Genomic DNA, 20,210 nt, shown 5'->3' with positions numbered 1-20,210 from the left:
AATGATCCATGTATTTTGGGGCAAGGAATCCAATGAGATGCCTGAATAACTTGAGTTTACTTTTCATCTTCAGTGTTGGAAGAAGGCAAAGCAAAAGATTTTATTGGGATAATCTCTAATTTCATGCACACATGGCCTTCAGTCATTTGTTTTGGCACAAACCATAGAAACCACATAGTTCAGTTCCCATTTCTTCAGGTTTTCAATGTGTTCTATCTTTTTTTTCCTTAGGCAAAGAGTTTACTTTGTATCTGAAAATGTAATCTGTGCACAAATATTTTTTTTAAACCTCTCCAGAAAATAAGCTCTTTATATTCAAGTGCTTCTGCTTTCTTTATCTCTAGACAGTTGATACTTGTAGAGGAGACAGTGGGTCAGAGGAGAACACTAGATTCTGTTCCAAACCTTTTCAGTGCTTTTCCGGGTGGAACACACCACATCCTTTTGCAGCCTGACATTTGAGGTGCTCAGGCAGGTGTCCAGCACTTCCAAAAATCAGGCCCAATGATGTGACTAATTCATCATTATTAAGAGTTTTGACATTGACAGAGAAAAAAGTTCACTGTAGTCAAATTATGTTGCATTTTAATACACCGTCTTATTTCGAAGCACTATTCAATTTTTTTCTGTGAGAAAAATTCTGGAGTCCCCTTCTTTTTGCATAACCACTTTTCATTCAAACAATGACTTCTGGGGTGGTTGCTTTTTAAACAGTTGTCGTTCATAATTCGTTTTGGTGCTGCGTGTTTCAGAGGCAAAGGTGATAAACCATTCCAGAGGAGATGTTTTCAGTTTACTGTCAGATGATTTTAATGACCTTTTCAGGACACAGTATGCACCATGTAACAAAATAATTTATATCTCTCTCTGTGTGAGACGTCTAAACTGTGGCATACTGAGCTTAGTGTTACTTTGCCTAAAAATACAGTATTTCTCACATGACTGTCGTGATTGATATTGTTATGACCTCTGTTAGTCTCACAGAGGTGTTACTAGAGAGACTACAAATGTATTTTAGCAAAACCAGACTTGTGTAGTGACTACAGCTCCTTACGTCTGTGTGCTGTACTGCACAACTACCCCGAGAGGGAGGAGCTGTGAAAGGAGGAAATTGGTTCACATGGATCTTCGCAGCAAGTCATCATTTCCTTGGACTTTCAGCTGTCCAGATACTTCTCTGAATTGATTATACTGAGTCAGCATTTTTATGTACTGTGTAATAAATTTAGCATATAGCCTGAAGTTTTTAGGGCAGAGTAAAGCTTGTAAAGGTCACCAGCGACAGCAGAGACCTGCTATTTCTGCTGCCAAAGTAATTTCACTATGGTACCGTTCTTCCCAAGTGAGCAAGCTGCTGGGGTGGGGTGTGACGTTTCTTGGCTGAAAAATTATACCTTCCTATCCAAAGCAGCATGCTTCATGCATCTAGAAACCACAGGAAACCAAATCTGAGCCGCTTTCTAATAATGTTTTACAAGCATAAACCTTCAGTATTAAGCTTGGTCCTGCTGGTGTTCGGTCTTGGGGTCTGGCCTTGCACACAGCTGCAGTAGGCAGCCTCTGCACTGCTAGCATGGAACAGTCCTCCTTAGACCTGACCCAAAGCCCAGGAAAGGTAGTGGGGATATTTGCAGTCGACTTCAGTGGGCTATAGGTCCAGTACAAAGTTATGTTTTATGTGTCATCGGTAAGGTTACACATAAAAAGAGAGACAGTGCTGCTGCTTCTTGGAAAGTGAGAGAAAATACAGTTCTTAGCTGTTACGAAATGAAGATACAGACTGCCTGCATGGCGTTGAGGTCTCCTTACGAGAGCTGGGTGCTCAGCAGCTTGCTAGTCTCAACCCTAATTGACAGAATATACTTGTGACTTTGCATTTAATCATGGTTGCTGATTGGAATAATTTAATCAAGGAACTGATTGGGGTAATTTGGAATAGGCCCCACTGGTGAATGTCACTAGTTAAGATAGATTGCCCAGTAGAGACAATAACTAGTAAAATACAGGGTAGAGAGTAGGCAGTAAATAACTCCCATGATGTTGTCCGTCACGGGAGACTCTAGCCTTGTTCACTGACAGTTCCCTCTCAGCTTCTCAGGATGGTGAGAACCCCCCAGTCTCAAAGTATTCATAGACAGAGTAAGCAGTGAGGTGAGGAAGCTTGCTGATGATGCTACATTATTTAGATAGTTGAGGAAAGGGCAGACAAGAATCCTGGAAGGCCACTGTGAGGCTGAGGTTCTGTACAATAAAGTCATAAATAACATATGGTCTAGGTATACACACAATAATGTGCATAGGGACAAAAGTCATCAGAACTGCAGCTGTGAAATTACTAACTTTGAGCTGACCTGTACCATTCAGAAGCAAGATGCTGATACGGTATATACCTTGATGAAAGCTTTGTTTCACTGCTCAGTGGTGGTTAGCTATGTACATCAAGCATTAGGAATGATTAGGAAAGGCATATATGATAAATCAGTGAATGTTGCCATACCATGGCACAAGTCCATGGTTGCTTCTCACCTTTGCAGTTCTGGTCTTCTCATCTCAAAGAAGATATAATAAACTTGGAAAAAGGATCAAGGAGGAGCAACAAGGATAAGCAAAAGTAAGGAATAACTTGAAGAATGACCGCAAAGACTAGAAGCCTGTAGGCTGGGTGTTGTGGATGCCACAGCTCTCTCTGGACTCAATAAGAAGCTGAAGAAGTACCTGGAGGAGAAATCCCATCCAGCTCAGAAAATCCCCTGACCTGAAAATAGTTGCAGACAGGGAGACTACAGAGAAGGAAGTATCATATATGCTTGTCTTGTTCTTTCTCTGCCCTCAGTATCCATTTGTGGCCACTGTCAAAGTCCAGAAGCTGGATCCGGAGACCTTTAATCTGACACAGTACAGATGTTCTTGTGAAACTGATATTTCTGTAGGGTGCCCAGAGGAGAGGTCTCCAGCAGCCCCTCTGAGCTCCCCAGCAGCAGGTCCCCGTGGCAGGGCTGTGTCTATGTGCAGCACCATTACCTAGCTTGCTCTATGCCATGGCCTCCTCTGCCTTGTTTATGCAGTGTGCACTTTCTTCCAGGTGTTTGCATGAATTATCTGTTAAATTATAGAAGTTTGTGGTTTTTCTTCTAAAAAAAACCTGTTAGTAGGTGTAGTGTTTGAAAATGAGGAGAGATATGTACACCCATTGGATTTTCTTGTCATCAAAAAGGAGGGGGGAAAAAAAACCTTACTTTTTTCATTTTTGAAAGCTTTGGGTGCCATCTGCTGGGTTCAGTAGGACCTTACACACTGGAGCAAAATTGCTAATTGCTGTTTGAAAAGTGCTTGAAGAATTGAATTTACCCAGGGTTGCAGTGCCTTTGTTTGCACCTCCTGGTTCATTTGGGTCTGTTGGTGATAATGTAACCCAGGTCTATGGGATGTACTCTGTCACACAGAGAAGTGCCTGCTTACAGTTCCCTTTTAAAGAAGTATTCAGACTGAATTCTCTAATGATTTTCACTGTGTTAAGTCACAAAATGGAGAATGGCAGAAGGAAATAAGGATTGTCAGGCATTGTGTGCTCGCCATGGATTGCAGTAGCAGAGCTTGTTCTGAACAGCGTTCAGGGTGTCTGAGGCTGCTGGGGATGGGGACAGGCAGATGCCGGGAAGCTGGAGAAGGCTGTTTGTCCAGGGGCCCTGGTTACTGCCTCTGTGTGATACGTGGCATAGCAGCAAGATTCAGCCCTGTACGTTGAACTGTGTGAGGGGGTGGTGTGTGAGCGTACCGGGTCGGTGAGGCACAGATCTGTGGAACAGGCGTGGTTAAGGCACCTGGTGAGAGTGAGTTGTCATCTCTGGGCTTGCAATGTGAGTTATCCCTAGCTCTCACCTTGAGAGTCCCCAAGAGCAAGTTAGTAGCATAAGTCAGCCACGGACCCTCCAGAGGGCTGCAGCAGACTTTGCATATCCATCATCCGGGGGAGATGGCCAGCTATGTATTTGCAGAAAAATGGCAAGCAGTATGACCTGTGTGAGCAGCTGAGTTCAAACAGCAGGGAGCTGTAATGCAGTTACCCACAGCACTGCCTTGGGACACATCTGTCTCTGTGAGACCCTTCAAGAGTAATATCCCTTTGGATTTTTGTTCCTCACAGTTATCTCCCTGATGTGTTCACTCTTGCTCTGTAATTTGATGATACAGGACTTTGGCAGCAATACTGGCCTGTGTGGTCCCATCCTCTCATCCATCCCTTGCTGCTACTTCTCTCCCCAAGCCACAGTGCCCCTTATCCCCATGCTGTATATGAGGCCATGCTGTGTACTGCTGGGTTTAAAACAAAACAAAACAAAACAAAAAAAAACACAGCAGGATGAAATGGGTTAAATTTAACTCAGACTAGTTCCTTTTTTTTTTTTTTTTTTTTTTCCAAATCACAATGTGGCCTCCTAAACGGTTGGGACAGCACAAGCAAGGGAAGCCTGGTGTCTGCAGTGCTGAGGGGGGAGCAGGGACACGTGGCTGGGGAGCAAGACCTCTGTGTTCAGCTTTGCTTTTGAATCCGTGGGTCACTCAGCTGTGGCCAGGGTTTGGCCTCCACACCAGGGATGCCCCAGCCACCAGCAGGCATCTGTGAAGAGATATCTGGCACCTACATCAGCTCTGGGCTGGCTCTGCACTGCGAGGGATCCTGCCGAGCTCCCCATCCAGCACTGCTCTGTTTTGGGGGCTTAATGATATGTATAAAACCAGGGTCCTTGCTGCTAGGTGGAGGTACGCTTACGAAGGTGATCAAGGGACTGGAGCATCTCTCATGAGGGAAGTCTGAGAGACCTGGGTCTGCTTAGCCTGGAGAAGAGAAGACTGAGAGGGGATCTCATCAGTGCTTATAAATACCTAAAGGGCAGGTGTCAAGAGGATGGGGCCAAACTCTTTTCGGTGGTGCCCAGCGGCAGGACAAGAGGCAATGGGCGCAAAGTGGAGCACAGGAAACTCCATCTGAACATAAGGAAAAACTTCTTTACTTTGGGGGTGACAGAGCACTGGAACAGGCTGCCCAGAGAGGTTGTGGAGTCTCCTTCTCTGGAGATATTCAAAACCCACCTGGATGCGATCCTGTCCAACCTGCTTTGGCAGGGGAGTTGGACTAGACGATCTCAGAAGGTCCCTTACGATCCCTACCATTCTGTGAATTTTCAACTGCCCAGGCCACAGAGAGTCAATTGACAATAGTGAATCCTTGGAACATATTCACTATCTGTGCACCTATAATTTGTAAGAATATAAATAGACATGAACACGTAAATGAGGGATAACGAAGCCTTTTCCTTTAATTTCATTCTTTCCCTTGCATATCAAGAGATGGCAGTATATTATTCCATCTAAGCTACTAAAGACTTACAACCTTCTCTGCTGTAGCAGGGGAACAAAATTCCTGCAGAGTCTTAGAGAGGATGTTCAATCTCAGGCAAGCAGGCAGCCAGGGATTTTGGTGCTCTTTGAGTTGCAATGGTACATCACCACATACCACTACTATATTGATCACTAAGGGGAAGAGATCCTAAATTGTGTCCAAAAGAACAAAAAAGGTTTAAAAATTGTAAATGTTTCTGGTACAAACAAACGAAAAAGATTACTTCTGATGGCGTTGCACATTTTGAATGATCCTCTATCTAGAACATACGGCAGTACTACAAAACTGTTGGCAAACAACAGCAAAACAGAATAAAAATGTGTAGGAAGAAAGCTAGAACTAGGCACAAAGAAAGGCAGTCAGTTAGAAGGAAAAATCTGTTTCAGCTGAGAGTTTATGCTTAAACAAATTTAACATACTCTTTGAAAACTAATCATGTTCAGTGTTCGGTCTGAATGCCTTACAGATGACAAACCACAATGAGAAACAGACTTCCTTCCAGTGTTTATACATTGAATGTTAGACCTTGAACCATGGCATTTGTAGACTTCATTGAAATCCAGATCACTATTAGATTTCTGTAGCCCTTGAATTCATATTACAATGCATTAAAATTATTTCAAGCAAATGCTGCCAGTGGCAGCTCAGGTATAGTTCATAGTCACCATCTTTTTTATATTTTCTTATACTCTGTTTTTGCTGCTTCTTATTTTTTCCCAAATCATCTTCAAGTTAACATGATGCCTATAGGCAGTGTTCTCACTGAGGTCACTGTGCAGTGCCTTCACACTTTTGTATAGTGACTTGATTTCGGTGTTTGTCTTACTTTATGAATCAATATCTTTCAGCACCCCCAGATCCAAAAGGAGTCACAGTATATCAAGTACTTATGCTGCGATGATCAAGCAACCCTACATCAATGGGTAACAGGAATAAGAATTGCCAAGGTGAGATTAAAAGTAAATTTTGTTAAATACGTTTTCCGTAAAACCCTGTCTTCCTTAGGTTACTGACTGTCATCACCTCAACTAGAAATATTGTGACAAGAATGGACATTCATGCTGATTTTATCATAGAAAGAGAAGAAGGGCATGACCAGGATGGATTTGCTGAATGTTCTTATACTCTAGTTATCAATGTGTTTTTCTCATTAACATGAGGGTGAATTCTGTGGCTATAAAACTCATGTACTCGTAAAACTCACTGCACCTTTATCTGGCACACTAGTATGCTGTGGCTAAGATGTGCAAACTCTGGTCAGTCCAGCTGTGACATTTTTCAGACAGTTCTGCCCAAATTGTCTGCCTCACCCTCTTCAAAAAGATCCACATTCACAGACCGTTTTGCTTTGCACAAAATATTACGGGAGATGGATTTATATACAGCCCAGTATACTGTCTGTACCTGGCTATACAGACCCACTTCTGTTAGGTATATGTTCTTTTCTGCCAGTTCTGCTGCAGGGTGACATCCAACAAAGGTGTGGGGTGAACATCGGATTATTTTGTGTATTACACTGACAGAGCTGTTTGCTCTAGAGGCCCAGGATTCAGTGTCCCAAGTCTCCAGTTTGAAAATGTAATACTTGGAAAGCACTGGAAAAAGATATTTATTGAGAACAGTTGGTTTTAAAGCCAAGTTTCAAGATGTTTGCAGATACTAAACTGAACATTAAATGTGTGAATGATATCAGTAGGACTGTGTTTGGTCACAGGGATTCCTGTTTTATTGTGCTGTTACAGAGATGCTTTCCACCTAGCCCTATACAGAAATAGGCACGGCACTTGTAGAAAACTGCTTTTTAACAAAACTGGGTAGGAAGGAATGGGGTCAGAAAAGCTGTCTGGGAGCAAAATTAATGCTTGGCCTATTTCAGGCTTAACACCGTGCTTATTGTATCATTTTGATTGTTTTGCAGTATGGCAAGACGCTATTTGATAATTACAAGTGTGCAGTGAAGAAAGCTGGCTTGTCCTCTCGGTGGACAAATCAAGGGACCGTGGAACCAGCTGCTCCTGCAGGATCCTTATCAGCAGGTACTAATGCTGTCACAGCAGTTGAAATCACATTTATTGCCCTCTTCCGTCATCATCAGTGTTGCAATAGCCTTTGCTCAGAAAACTATCCATCTCATTGATTCAGCAAGATAATATCTTGTTCTAGACAGCCCAGCATAGCTCTAATCTATAACTAAGCTAGCCGCAGAGCTTTCGCTTTAAAGTTAGAACTTGAAGAATACAAAGACAGCCCACCAAAGGTTCGTTTAAATCTGCATAATTTAATAAGGTATTTTTCTGTTGGCATCAGAATACAAATCCTTTATACTCCTTCTACATTTTACAGACTGATGGTTCATGTCTTGAAGTTTTCTGTTTGCCCATATCTACACTGCCTGTGTCGGAGCTTTTCTTCCCATGAGTGGGATATTCTGAGAATGATCATTTCAGAAAGAGATTATTATGGAGTGAGCCACTCTCTTTCCTAGCCTTTCACTCATTTGCATGATAACGGTGTGGGTGTTAGGAGAAGGACATAGAGGAAAAAAGGATTGGGTTATTCCCTAACTTTACTTTTCCAGGAGCTTCATCATATTGCTGTTACCTATTTTATCATTGTACAGATACAGCAGTGCATGATACTAGCTGTAACTTGCATGAATGTTTTTAGTTTACATGCTTAAGGTATACTTTATTTATTAGGAAGGACATGCTGGCCAAGTACTTACTATCATAAGACACGCAAAGTCAAAATCCGTGTTGACAGTTAATCTTCTGACTTCTCATGTAGACAAATCAAAATCCTCCAAACACCTTTCCAAGGCTTTAGTTTGCCTTTTAGTACATGTGAGAAGAATGTGGTCTTTCTACTATTTGTTGGAGTCAAATCATGGTAATAAATGCACATTTGGGGTAGGGAGACCCAGTAACAGACTGTTTTGAGATCGGGAGATTTTTGACGGTTGTACTCAGGGATATGTTAGTGAGGGTGGATGGGACAGTTGTGGAGCATTTTATATTCTGGTGTTGATGGCAGTAGAGAGGTGGCTCACCAGTGGGGCTCCATGCTGGTGCTGCAGTCTGTACTGGATGTGGGCAGGATTGAGGCCTTATAAAGTGTATATATACATCTGTATAACTTCAGCTCCTGACTAGAATCCAGGAATACTGCATGTGATTATCAAATACACTGTTAATCTTAACTAATGGATCCCATTAAATGGTTAAATAGCCTGGAAAGATTTTAGTCATGTATGTTATCTCTATGGAAATATCTCTGAAGGATCATTAGCGTTCTAATTGGGGCAAGTCGCTGTGATTGTTCCTGTCATACAGTTATCATTAATGCCCTGTATAAAACCTGGAGCCTGACTATAATACTATAACCTGAACTGCCTGACTGTGAGTAGTTGTTGGCTCATGTTTTGGAAATGGAACAAAGCATGTTTTCTTCTGTTTTCAAATGGCTGTATAGCCATTTATATGGTCTGATTTCAGTATAGGCTAAAATCTGCTATAGAAAACCACAGTCCTGTGTGAGCTTAGCAGGGGGCTGTACTCTGTTGACTTCAGTGGCAGCCAAAAGCAATGCTTAGGAAGGCAAGTGTGACTTCGTTCTCTCATCTCATGTAGCCTGTGCTCCCTGGTCGCACTGCTGTAGCCAGCATTTGTGTGTTCGCGTATACCCCAAACTGGTCTGTGGTTCTGAAGTGTCGCAAGTGCCAGGTGCATCTGAGGCAAAATATGTTGTTTGCCTCTCTGCCTCACTATGGGTTTCTTTGGACACTAAAAAACAGTGTATGCTGTGTGCCAGCACAATATCATTATGTTTGAAAGATGAAGGATGTTGCTTTATTCAGATGTTCATATCACTACAGGGCTCAATATTTTGCATTCTATGTTTTGGGTATCTATGTTTTGCATTATGTTTGGACTTGTTGTGGTTTAGCCTCAGATGGCAACAAAGAACCACGTGCCGCTCGCACGTGCCTTCCTAATACAGGAAGGATCGTAAGAAAAGGCAAGACTCTTGGGTTGGGACAAAGGCAGTTTAACAGAACAGCAAAGGGAACAGGCAAACAACAACAACACGGATAGGGGAATATACAAACGCGATTACGGAACCGCCGCTCCCCACCACTCACCTGCCGGACCCCAGACGCCCCAGCCCGCTTTTAAGCAGCAACTTCCTGCCCCCTCCCCCGGCAGCTCAGGGTGGGCGTGGCTCACATGGCATGGAATACCAGGAAAAGTTAACCCTATCCCCACCGGAACCAGGACAGACTACTTCTCTTTTTTTTTTTGCTTAAAAATATTAATTCAACATAAAATTTTTGAGAAACTGACTTGCAAAGAATACTATAACATTTAAAAATAAATCTTGATAGTGGAATGCATGAACTCACATATTGGATTGACTGGGGGTCCTTTAGCTGGCAGACTTTGTGTATAGCATATGTGCAGGTATGTGGCAGGAGTTGATATAGCAAATGTTGCTTTCAAGTCTTGTATAGTTTATGAAATCCATTAACAGAAGAAACAGATTACCATTTATCCAGATCCCAAGTTTCTGGTATATGGTATTTGTCAAGCAGGACACTACACCTTGCACTATATAGAGTGGATCTCTCTCTGCCCTTTCATTTAAATGTTAGTTAAATCTCAGCATGACTGAGGGCTGCATTCTTGTTGCATCAGTGTGAAGCCCAAACTCCTGCTCTGCTATGGACAGCAGGCGAAGTGGGGAGAGACAGTAACCTGCTCCACTTGAGGGCATGGACACAGAACCCAGGGATTTACTCTCCACTGAGCACTTACAGCCACAAGATTGGTTTTATCTCTTTATTGACATCCATGTTAATCCTTCAACAAACACAGTCTGTAATTTGAATGATCAAAATGGTGCTTTGGATTAAATATGCTGAAAAACATGCAGGCACAAATATAAAACACAAGGACTTCAGACCACCTTCTGTCATCCCTTGAAGCCTAAATAGCCCTAGTAAATGCAATACACTGCAGAGTTTGTCTTACTTCTCTGTCAGTCATGTGATTTGCAGGCACGGCAATAAAAAGAATTTATTCTGTTTCTTATCATATTCGTGGAACCTCTTTGCTAATCAGAAAAATACATGTTAAGATTAAAACCATCCTTGTGCTTAGACTTCTAGTGTAGACAGCTAAGGGTTCGCTAGCATCCAAGAAGTACGTGAGTGGAACTTTACTGGATCTCAGAACTGTAAATTATAATAGAGCTAAGGCAGTCATTAAGCTTTACAAATGTATGTATCTAGGCACCAAACACTGTCTACTACTTTGGTATGTACAGTTTCCAAAAATCCTAGACTAAACTGGAGAGTTTATTTAATCCTCATCAGGCTATACAGGGGCTCGGTATTTTTTCATAATTAAACACAAAAATTTGTCCTTTGGTCTCACATTCACTTACTCCATTTGACAGTACTGGGTTATTTATGCATATCCCTTACAAACACAGTAATGGTCAGCAGACGTTTTGCAGAGTTTTAACTTAGCCAGCTAGCAGATCTTCACTAATCCGAGAATACAGTGAGGTTCACAAATCTTCCGTGATTCCAGATGGGGGAGAAGTTTGAGAGCCGTTAGCTCACCTACTAAAGAAAATGAATCAGCCTCTCTGTAGGACTTCAAACCCTCAGCTCTCATGACCCATATTGATATGAAACTATGGCACTTTTAATCTTTAGCCCAAAGTAAAGGAAAAAAACCCATGCAATAAAAACTGAGAATGTAGTAATACTATAGCACGCTATTTCAAAATGCTGTTATGAAAGACAAGTATTTAAACAGTGGAAGGCCAGAGGGTGGGCTTAAGTGTGCCAGTTTGGTTTCTGTTTAGCTTTCGTTCCAAAGCCAGTTCCCCTTCTCTCTTCCTCTGTCAGCCTTAATGGTCCCCTTTTGTAATCACCATTTATAAGAGTGAGAAGAAAAAGCTCTTCATTTGTCGACACCTTTACACACTCTCATAATTTCTGTCATATGTCTTCATAATTCTGCCACTTCCACTTCCTGTAAGATTGTCAGCTACAACCATGGAGGCATGTGGACAGATATTAGTTTTAATGTACGGGAACTTGTTTATTTTCCTTTGGTAATGAACTGAATATGAAAAGTCACAAAACAATCCTGAAGCAGAAAACAGACGTTCTCATGGATTTTACCAAATTTTGTATAAAAAAAATGTGTGACAGGTGGTTTCTTAGTGGAAGTTGTAAAGATGTTTTTATAGCCTTTTTCTTAGTTTGCTAAGAAACTGGCAAAGATTAACCTTATCTGGTTAATATCACATAAATGTAACGCTCTCTTCCCTCTGTCTCCTCTCCTTGTCACAGGTGCTGTTCAGTCAAATGGACGGATTCCCCAAATTGTTCGTCGTTCCAGTGCAGAATTTCCTGAGACTCAGAAGACAGTGGATACATCAGAGGTACAGGTCAGCAGTTACTTCCAGTGCACTAGTTAAATGTCACCTGTGAACCACTTCTTCAAGTTTGTTTTTCTTCACCCTCTGTCTTCCCCCCTCAAAGTGCCAGTGTACCGTTGTGACAAGGATTTGGCTCCTGGGTAAAGTGGCTGGTTTGCTGCCCCTCCTCACACTTCACACGCTGCAAACAGCCTGTCCATTGCACAGAAACAAGGAGCCACTGCCGGCAGGTGAAGGCACAGGCATCCGCCACTTTCATTCTTCAGGACAAGTAGCTGTGAGTTCATGTAGCAGGAATAGGAATGTGCCTACTGGGACAGTCTCAAAGAGTCTGTGCCATCAGAACCTCGGTGCTGTTTTCTGTCTCTGCCAGAAAACGGGCCTTGCCTTAGTAACACAAAGGATACAGTAGTGTTTTCAGCAGGGAACACTGTGCACAGATGAAGATGAGTGTGTAAGAAAGGAGAAAGTGAAGAAGTAAGGGAAAACATCACATGTTTTCATTAGGCTTTAAATGCATTCCTTGGTTAAGCTCCAAATATCGTCTACTTGCACCATCTCTAGTTGTAAAAATATCAGTAGAGTACAGTATGAGGACTTCGAAAACATACTACAGAAAAAAACCCCTTCATTTGTTTGCAGTTCATTATTCAGAGTCCTTCCATCATGCATAAAGTGCACAGGACAAATGAAATTAAATTCCCAGGATTTTGCAGTCACCTTGCATTACGCGTCCTACGCTTCTTGTTTCTGTCTTTGAGTTCCTCCTTTAAAAAGGTCTGTTTCTCTGTTCTGAACCTCACTTCCTCTGGAGTAGATCACGCTCTCAGAACTCAGCCACTGGTTCCCTCCTCCTGTGTTTCGTTTACTTCCATCTTTGTAGGCAAGGAGAGCGAGGAAGAGAAGGCATGCGTCTTAAATTTAGCTAATGCCAGAATTAGTACTGCTGACTGCAGGGTTGCAGACAGAGCAGTTTTCTCTGGCGGAAGCAAACATGTTGCCTCCCTCATCTCACAGCTTCTTACAAGCCTGGGACCAAAGGATCAAGCTGAAGTCTTTCAGGGTGCACGGTGCTACAGTTAGAGCACTAAGCTAGCTGGATCTAAACTGATAAATTAGCACAACTAGAAATGAATGTGTCACAAAGCTTTCTTTTCAGGACAGCAGACTTCTCCACAGGTTTACGAGAATAGATAGCATGTTTGTGTAGTAACTGTCATCAGCTATCAGTTGCTACCTGAAAATAAAAGAAGAGCAAATTATATTCAGGTATCAATAATGGGCTTTATTTATCTTCAGAGTGTCGACCAGCAAATGCAATTGAAAAGAAAAGCCACCTAAACATCTCCGTAATGAACTGCTATCCTACATTTTCTTTTTCTTAACTTGTATGATGGGTGCTTTGATTCATTTTTCCTTCAAAAAAGTTGTCAGAGGGTTTGAACATCTTGTGACCTTGCAAACATGGCTAGAACTTAGTGGCTTCAAGGTCCTGTTTGTCGCACTATTGATTTGGAAGTGGAGGACGCGTGCGCATGTGCCTTGCCCAGCAGGAAGACACCCTTCCCCAGGCTTATTAGTGGCCCTTGCCAGGTCACCCAGGGAGCATCTTTCCCCTGCTGTGCACTGCACAGAATGGTGACAGGCGGCTTTCCCAAGTGCCACGCTTCACAGGGAGCCCTCTGTACCACCCTGCGGGTGAATGCATGTCACCCCATGCTGCAGAGTGCGGGGGGCAGTGAATCCAGACATGGAAACTTTAAATTCCCAAATCTCTCCACTTTCTTCCTGGTTCACTGCTTGTTGTGTCTCATGAGTTTGGCAGAGATAGGTGACTTCAGCTTTATTGAGAGATCCAACTCTGGATCTCCAGCTAGAATGGGAGATGGGGACAAGAGCCAAAACTACATCTGCTTTTTATGTTCTCAAATCTTGCTCATTATTTTTGGATGTAAAAACACAGCACGTATTTTTATTTTTTTTTAAGTCTTCATGTTCTCAGGGAATGAACAGCAGGGTGGAACACCAAGAAAGTATCTTTGTATGTCTTACTAACTGCAGTTCTTTGAAATTTAAAAGCACTCATTTTCTGAGGACAGCACTTGACGAAGTGCTATGAATACTCTCAACATAGGGGTTTCCACTGTCAAAGCTCTGTGGGCAGCTCCAGAAAGAAAACAAAATACTCTTTGCACTCTTCAGGCAAAATGTACTCTGCTTCATTTCGCTGTCTGTCTGCCGCACTCTTCTCATATATTTTCACACCTTTTTGCTGCTCTTCAGCAGTGGCATTAGTTTACACATGCACTGACTGTGTCTTGTCCTTTTATTTCTTCTGCTTATTAAAGGCCAAGTCAAATAACGTCACTGCGCCTGCCCTGGCACAGTCAATGTTGAGGCCACAGAAATCCCAGAGTAGGAGGAACTCACTGCAGCCTCCTCCTCCACCTGAAAGGCGGTCGTCTGCTATTTCTGTTTCACCAATTCTACCCTCCAAAGTCAAACGAGACAGCGGCGTTTTCCTAACAGATCCAGACAGCTTTCCAGCACCGCCACCTACATTGAAGATTGATTTTCCACCACCACCACCATCTGATTTCTGTGAACCTCCTCCTGATTTTGTGCCTCCACCACCACCAGCCTCCAGCAGTGGTAATGGGGACCTACCACTACCCCCTCCACCTCCACCTCCACCTGTCTCCAGTAAGCCACCACCTCCGACAAAGAAACCTGTGCCACTTCCTTCAAAAAGGCTAGAAAACACAGGACAAGATGGAGAACCACGGTCAGCTGGGCCACCTCTAACTGGGGCTGGAGGCAGGCAAGCAGATTTCATGTCTGACCTAATGAAAGCTCTCGAGAAGAAAAGGGGCACCACCTCCTGAACTCTAGGAACAGGTGGACTTCAAGCTACAGCTGTTTTTGTGAGGCATCATAGCAGGTTGTGCTGGATCAGGCTCCTCCAGGAGGAATTCTCCTTCAGAGTTCCTCCTGGGGGTCTCAAGAAGTAAGGTGGGGTGCCCTCTGTCCCCTACTTTGTCCCTATGACCTGCTTCTTCCCCCTTTGCTCCCCTCTCCTTCCCCCCCCGGCCCTTAACTACAATTCCAGCATCAGGCTAAGGTAAGATTTGGCTGTAGAGTCCGTCAGGACAGCAAGGGATGGTGGAGCAGCACTTGCAGAGCTGGCCAGTGACTGAAATGCATCTTCTGTGGCTGCCTCTTAGTAGAATGGGAGCTGAAGGAAAAAAATACAACAGTGTTCTCATGTGAATTTTGAGAAGTTGGAAGATCCCTTTTCACAGAGTTCCCCTTAAAGGTTCTTTATCAGGAAACCCCCAATTGTGCGGGTTTTTTTCAATAAAATGACCCCCTTTTTAAAAAAAATTGTCTTTCTTAAAAAGTAAAACCTCGCCTAGATTGTTCTGAGATATAAGGCAGGACCAGGGCCATTTCCAGTCAGTGTCACCACAAATGTTACACACTCCTGCTTCTGTATGCAACTCCAGTCATACCTGTCAGCACTCACAGTTGCTGCCTTTAAATGTCACTTAATCTCATTTGGTTAGTCTTAGACAAAGAAAAATTTTATTTCGAAATCATGTATGCTTCCCTTGGTAAGCAGGGATTTTTTTCCTGTTGGTTAATGTTTTTCTTCAAACTACCTAGAAATGGTCTGTCTTCTGAAAGTCTTTGTACCTCATACCTCCTCCTACGTCTTTTTTTTTCATTTATTCTCCCATTTTAATCTCCATTGTTCATTTAGGCAGCGTTCATTATTAATTCTCAAATAAAAGCAGCTTCTATTTTATATCTGCGCAAAGTGTCATAGTTAATGAACAGGCATTTTACTGGCAATTTGTACGACTTCAAATATTTTAAAGAGTTTTTGCCTATACCTTCTAGTCTTTCTTTTTATTTCTTCCAGTCTTTGCCTCTTCTCATGCATACAATCTCTAAGACATCATAAATATTTCTGTAATTTGCAATACAAAAAGCATCAAAAGCAAAGCGTGACATCTAAATAAATAAATAAATACATAAAAGCAGCTGACAGAGCAGGGGGCGAGAGCGCTGCTGTTTGTCAAAATGTAGTCCTGGGTCCAGAAGGGGTGGTGGGAGAAGAGGGCATGACAAGCTAGAGGCACTGCCACAGCCTGGAAGAGCTTTGGGTCATCTCTTGTCTTATTTTTGGTTTAAGGTTGGTTTGTTAATACCCACGTACCTGCCTAGCACCCTAGCAGAAACGTGAAGGCTATAACCAGAGCTTTATAAAGTGCCTTTCCTTTTGAAATGAGAACCTTCTCTTTTTTCTTTTTTTAAAGCTGAAAACACTAATGATGTGATGAACCACATGCATTTCTTCCTGTCACTGCAATGATTTTGCTTTAAACACCATGGTAAAGCCCACAGCCGTGTCATCTCTGGTGGAAGAAGTGGCTGCTGGAGGCAGGCCAATGAAGGCATCTGTATGTAGGAAGGGGAGGTTGTGGTTAATATTCCTCCCTGGTTTTGAACTTGAAAAAAATGTAAAAGCATTTTAAATACGAGGTTTTACAAGACCGTGTGTGTGTGAGAGATGCTAAGAGCCAGGTACGTATCTGCAGAGGTGGCAGGGAGGGCGTTGCCTGCAGGGGCCACTGTTTGAGCGTAGACAAGGAGCATTTTGAGTCTGTTGATGCTATAATGTAAGTGAGGCCCACCTCCTTCTCACCCCCACACCAGTATGTCATGCCACATGTTCCTGCGTTGACCCCACTCCCTGGTGGGGTCTTTGATTTAGGCGAATTATTTGACCAATCTGGAAGTGGTGGGGGACCTTTTAGGCTTTCCAAGGTCATGCAGGTATATCAGGCTACCAAGGCCTGGCCTTCACCCCCCAACACCTTGCAGGCCCTGCACTGACCGACATCAATGAAAACATCCTTGGTGGAGTCCAGAAGTGCAACACTAACCGAGGTGATCGCTGGCCATTACAGCCCCACTTCACCTAAGAGTTGTAGACCCTTATCTTCCACGTTTTCCACAAGTTCACAGCACCATGAGCCACCCTTTTACCCGAGTACAGAGGGCAGCGCTGGCTGGCCCATCTCGCTTTTGTTCAGATGGTGCCTACTATGTTTTCACGTTTCGATGGCTGCAGGGGCATAGTCCTCCACAAGACGGCAAAGACCAGGACTTTGCTCTGATAAAGCACAAACCAGGAGCACTGCGTATCAGGGAGCCAGACCCCTGATGAGTTGGAGCAATGCAAGGCAAAACACCCACGTCAGCACTAGGAAGAGCAGGAATGAATGCAGTGGGAGTGAAAAGGACAGGCTCTTGGAAGGAGCCAGTGGTGATGGACACAAGAGGAACATGGGGATGCTCAGAGGGTGCTCTAGAACAGGGATGCTTCAGCCAGGGAAGTGCCAGATGAGTGACTAAAAAAAGTTTATGTGACATCCCACAACTTAATTTGTTTTTGGTTGAGACAAGGTGACACTAAGGGATGTTCTCGCTGCAGTAATCATGCCCATCCCCACAGCTACTCAGGAACAGCCATGGGACAGCCACTCCGCGTGTCCTCCTTCCTTCCTTTGGTGTGTCAGCAGCATAAGCATGGGAAGAGTAAGCGAAGTCGGGGATGGGGGAGTGTCTTACAGCTGCTGTTAACCATTTGTTTGGTCTGCAGCCTGTGGTTGAGGACTGAGCGTTGCTAGCAAGATGTCACAGCTTGTACGCCTGTGTCTCTACGGCTAAATAAAAGAGGACGAGGATGCAAGCTTGAGCTTAGTGCTTACCCGTACTGCCAAAGTGGGCCTAAGCACAGCCCCAGGTGCAATTTAAGGAACTGCCCAGGCCAGGCACCAGAAGACAACATGGACAAGTCCAAAGCAGGGGTCACTCCCAGTACAGAGAGCCCCCATAGTGCGGCTATGGCCAGTTAAGGTACCAGTTCATGGGCCAAGGGGCTAGTTCCTGGCCATCTTACATACCAGTCTAGACAGAGCCTGTGCAACTCTTGATGGTCTTGTAGCTCCCTTGCTTTCAGTGAACTGAGCAAAAAGTTCTCACCAAGTCCCCCATGAACACAAATGTTACCTAGAAGTTTTGAATTGACAAGCTAGTACATCCAAAAGGCATCTCGTCCTCTCCAAAGAGCCAAAATGAGAAATGCTCTCAAGACCAGTGCAAAGCTCACAAGCTTAGTACAAGTTTTAGTTCCAAGTGCAGGAGAAAAAATACTAACTAGCTAAAAGTAGGAGGGTTAAAATTAGGGGTTAAAAACAGGATTAATGTTTCCCAATTGCTTTCCATACGTAACTGAAGTAAGCATCATGCAGAATCACTGAATGCTAAAAAGCTGGGTGTCATTTTTCTGACAAGGTTTTAGGAGTGCACATCTTTGATACACTTCAGTGACGACAGCTTCCTGCTATCCGACTATTTTTAAAACAAATGAATTTTCTTTTATGAAATCTATACCCAGCATCAAAATAAAGCAGAACATGTCCTTACAAAAGTGCTGCACAATAAGCTAGTTCCTCTGAATTCACAAAATCACTAAGACTTCTGCACGGCTTTCCTAGCATTCACTCTTCCCACCAGAATGCTCAGCCTCCGGCCCTATTTCCTCCCTTCTCTTTTGTTACAGCACAATAAACTCAACTTTATACATTTTACATCTGCAGTCAATCATAACTCATGCACTTAATCTTACACAAAAGAAAAAGTGGAGCTTTCTTCGAAACAGAAAGAATCAAAGCCTACAGAAAACTCCAGAAATCAATTAAAATGCTGTGATGATTAGACTTCTATCAACTATTTTGTGTATGTACATGGTTGCATTGATTTTCTGAAATGTAAGCATTCAAACTCTCCATTCAAAAAACAGAGCTACCATCTTAATGATACACAATTATCTGCCTTTATTTGGTACAAAAAAGATGCAGCAAAATACAAAAAGATCTTCCTTTCCAAGACTGTAAATCAAAGCTTTTTTGTAAAAAATAGCAATTAATCCTTCTACCTCTATCTAACCTATTGCCATATGAAATTGTCTTATTCCTGTAGATTGCGGTACATTACAAGAGATTACAGTATTTTAGTCTGAAAAGATCTGAAATTGCCGCCTGTTTTTTCTAACCTTTCTCCATAGCTCAAATGGAAGCAGTCTCGGCAGCTGTCATCTTTGGGCTCTTACAGGGAAGAAGGACCTACTTCAAGCGACCACTTTTCCATCAGTCCTTAGGATTAGAAAGGTTAGAGTCATGTGGAGAAGTCCACGTGTGGGGGATCAACGCTGCTGCCCCCCATAACTGTCCTCTGCTACAGGGAGAGGATGGGAGTAAAACAAGCACCTGTTTGGATTACCAGCCCCAGTATTTTTATTCTCCATCTGCTCTTGCATCACTGCTGTGTTTATGTAACGTGAAGGAAGAGGCAGCTCTGGCACCGCAGGTGGAAGCCAAGGATTTTGGAGAATATATCATGAAACACAGTATTAACACTTACATTGTCATAATAAACCGTAGTGATTAAAACCTAGAAGTGGAAAGGGAGGTGGTACAAAATGGTGAGCACGGTGTGGGCTCATTTCTCTACTTTTACAAAACATAGTTAAAAGAGCGTTGAGATGATAACTGTATGCTTCATGTGGTTTTCACACACTCTCTCTCTTTTGAGAGCAGAAAAGTAGAAACTTAAATGGATGATGTGGCAAAACTACGGGACAGAACCATTGTTCGTGGGGTATCATTGACACTCTCGGCGTAACCGAGACCTGTGCGTATTCTGGTAGGGGGAGAAACCAGAACAGAAGAGATTCAGTATCATTAAGACATACGAATTCTCATGGTCTTGCAGAATATTCTAAGGCAGTTTGATCGCCATTAGCAGTCCATACTACTATGAAATCAGAATAATTACTAAAAACAGGCAATGTAAACTGGATGGTAAAACTGGGGGGAAAATAATGGAGATTTGCTTTCACATCCTCCATGGAAGGAGGACATGACTGAGTCCATGAATGAACTGCTGGAGAAGGAGCTGACCTACTCTCTGCAGCCAGAGGAATATGTCAAACCAATTTTCAGAACTTGCTTCATTCTTTCAGCTGTTTTTCAAGAACCTGAGAGAAGCCTCACGATGAGCACAGCGGGCAGTACGTGTCGCTGCTTGTAAAACAGCTCTCATTTGGGATGTTCTGGCTTTATATCCTGATGCGAGGCTTTCTTTACCTGTAACTATGGGTGATGCAGAGGTCTGCTTGCTACTAATAGGATTTAACATTTATAAAACCCTTTGAAGAAAAAAGCAGTATAAAAATGTTTTGTATTTATGCGATTGTTCCATAAGGTCAAGTCGTTTGGCC

General features: G+C 43.0%; 1 protein-coding gene across 3 annotated transcripts in view; it reads left to right on the top strand.

The window, feature by feature from the left end:
- Window positions 1-16,158, top strand: part of APBB1IP (amyloid beta precursor protein binding family B member 1 interacting protein) — a 66,999-nt gene extending 50,841 nt beyond the window's left edge. For 2 of the 3 annotated variants that reach the window (XM_063324621.1, XM_063324620.1), the window contains exons 11-14: window positions 6,250-6,348; window positions 7,320-7,437; window positions 11,769-11,866; window positions 14,206-16,154. In XM_063324621.1, the coding sequence (XP_063180691.1) occupies window positions 6,250-6,348; window positions 7,320-7,437; window positions 11,769-11,866; window positions 14,206-14,742 (852 nt within the window). In that variant the 3' untranslated portion in view covers window positions 14,743-16,154. Of the gene's footprint in view, window positions 1-6,249; window positions 6,349-7,319; window positions 7,438-11,768; window positions 11,867-14,205 lie in introns of all 3 variants that reach the window. The other variant, XM_063324622.1, reaches the window with a different exon arrangement.
- Window positions 16,159-20,210: the final 4,052 nt, after the last annotated feature.

The sequence above is a fragment of the Chroicocephalus ridibundus genome, chromosome 2, assembly GCF_963924245.1.
Source record: "Chroicocephalus ridibundus chromosome 2, bChrRid1.1, whole genome shotgun sequence".
In the NCBI taxonomy this organism is placed as follows: Eukaryota; Metazoa; Chordata; class Aves; order Charadriiformes; family Laridae; genus Chroicocephalus; species Chroicocephalus ridibundus.
This window is presented reverse-complemented; position numbering and strand designations above follow the sequence as displayed.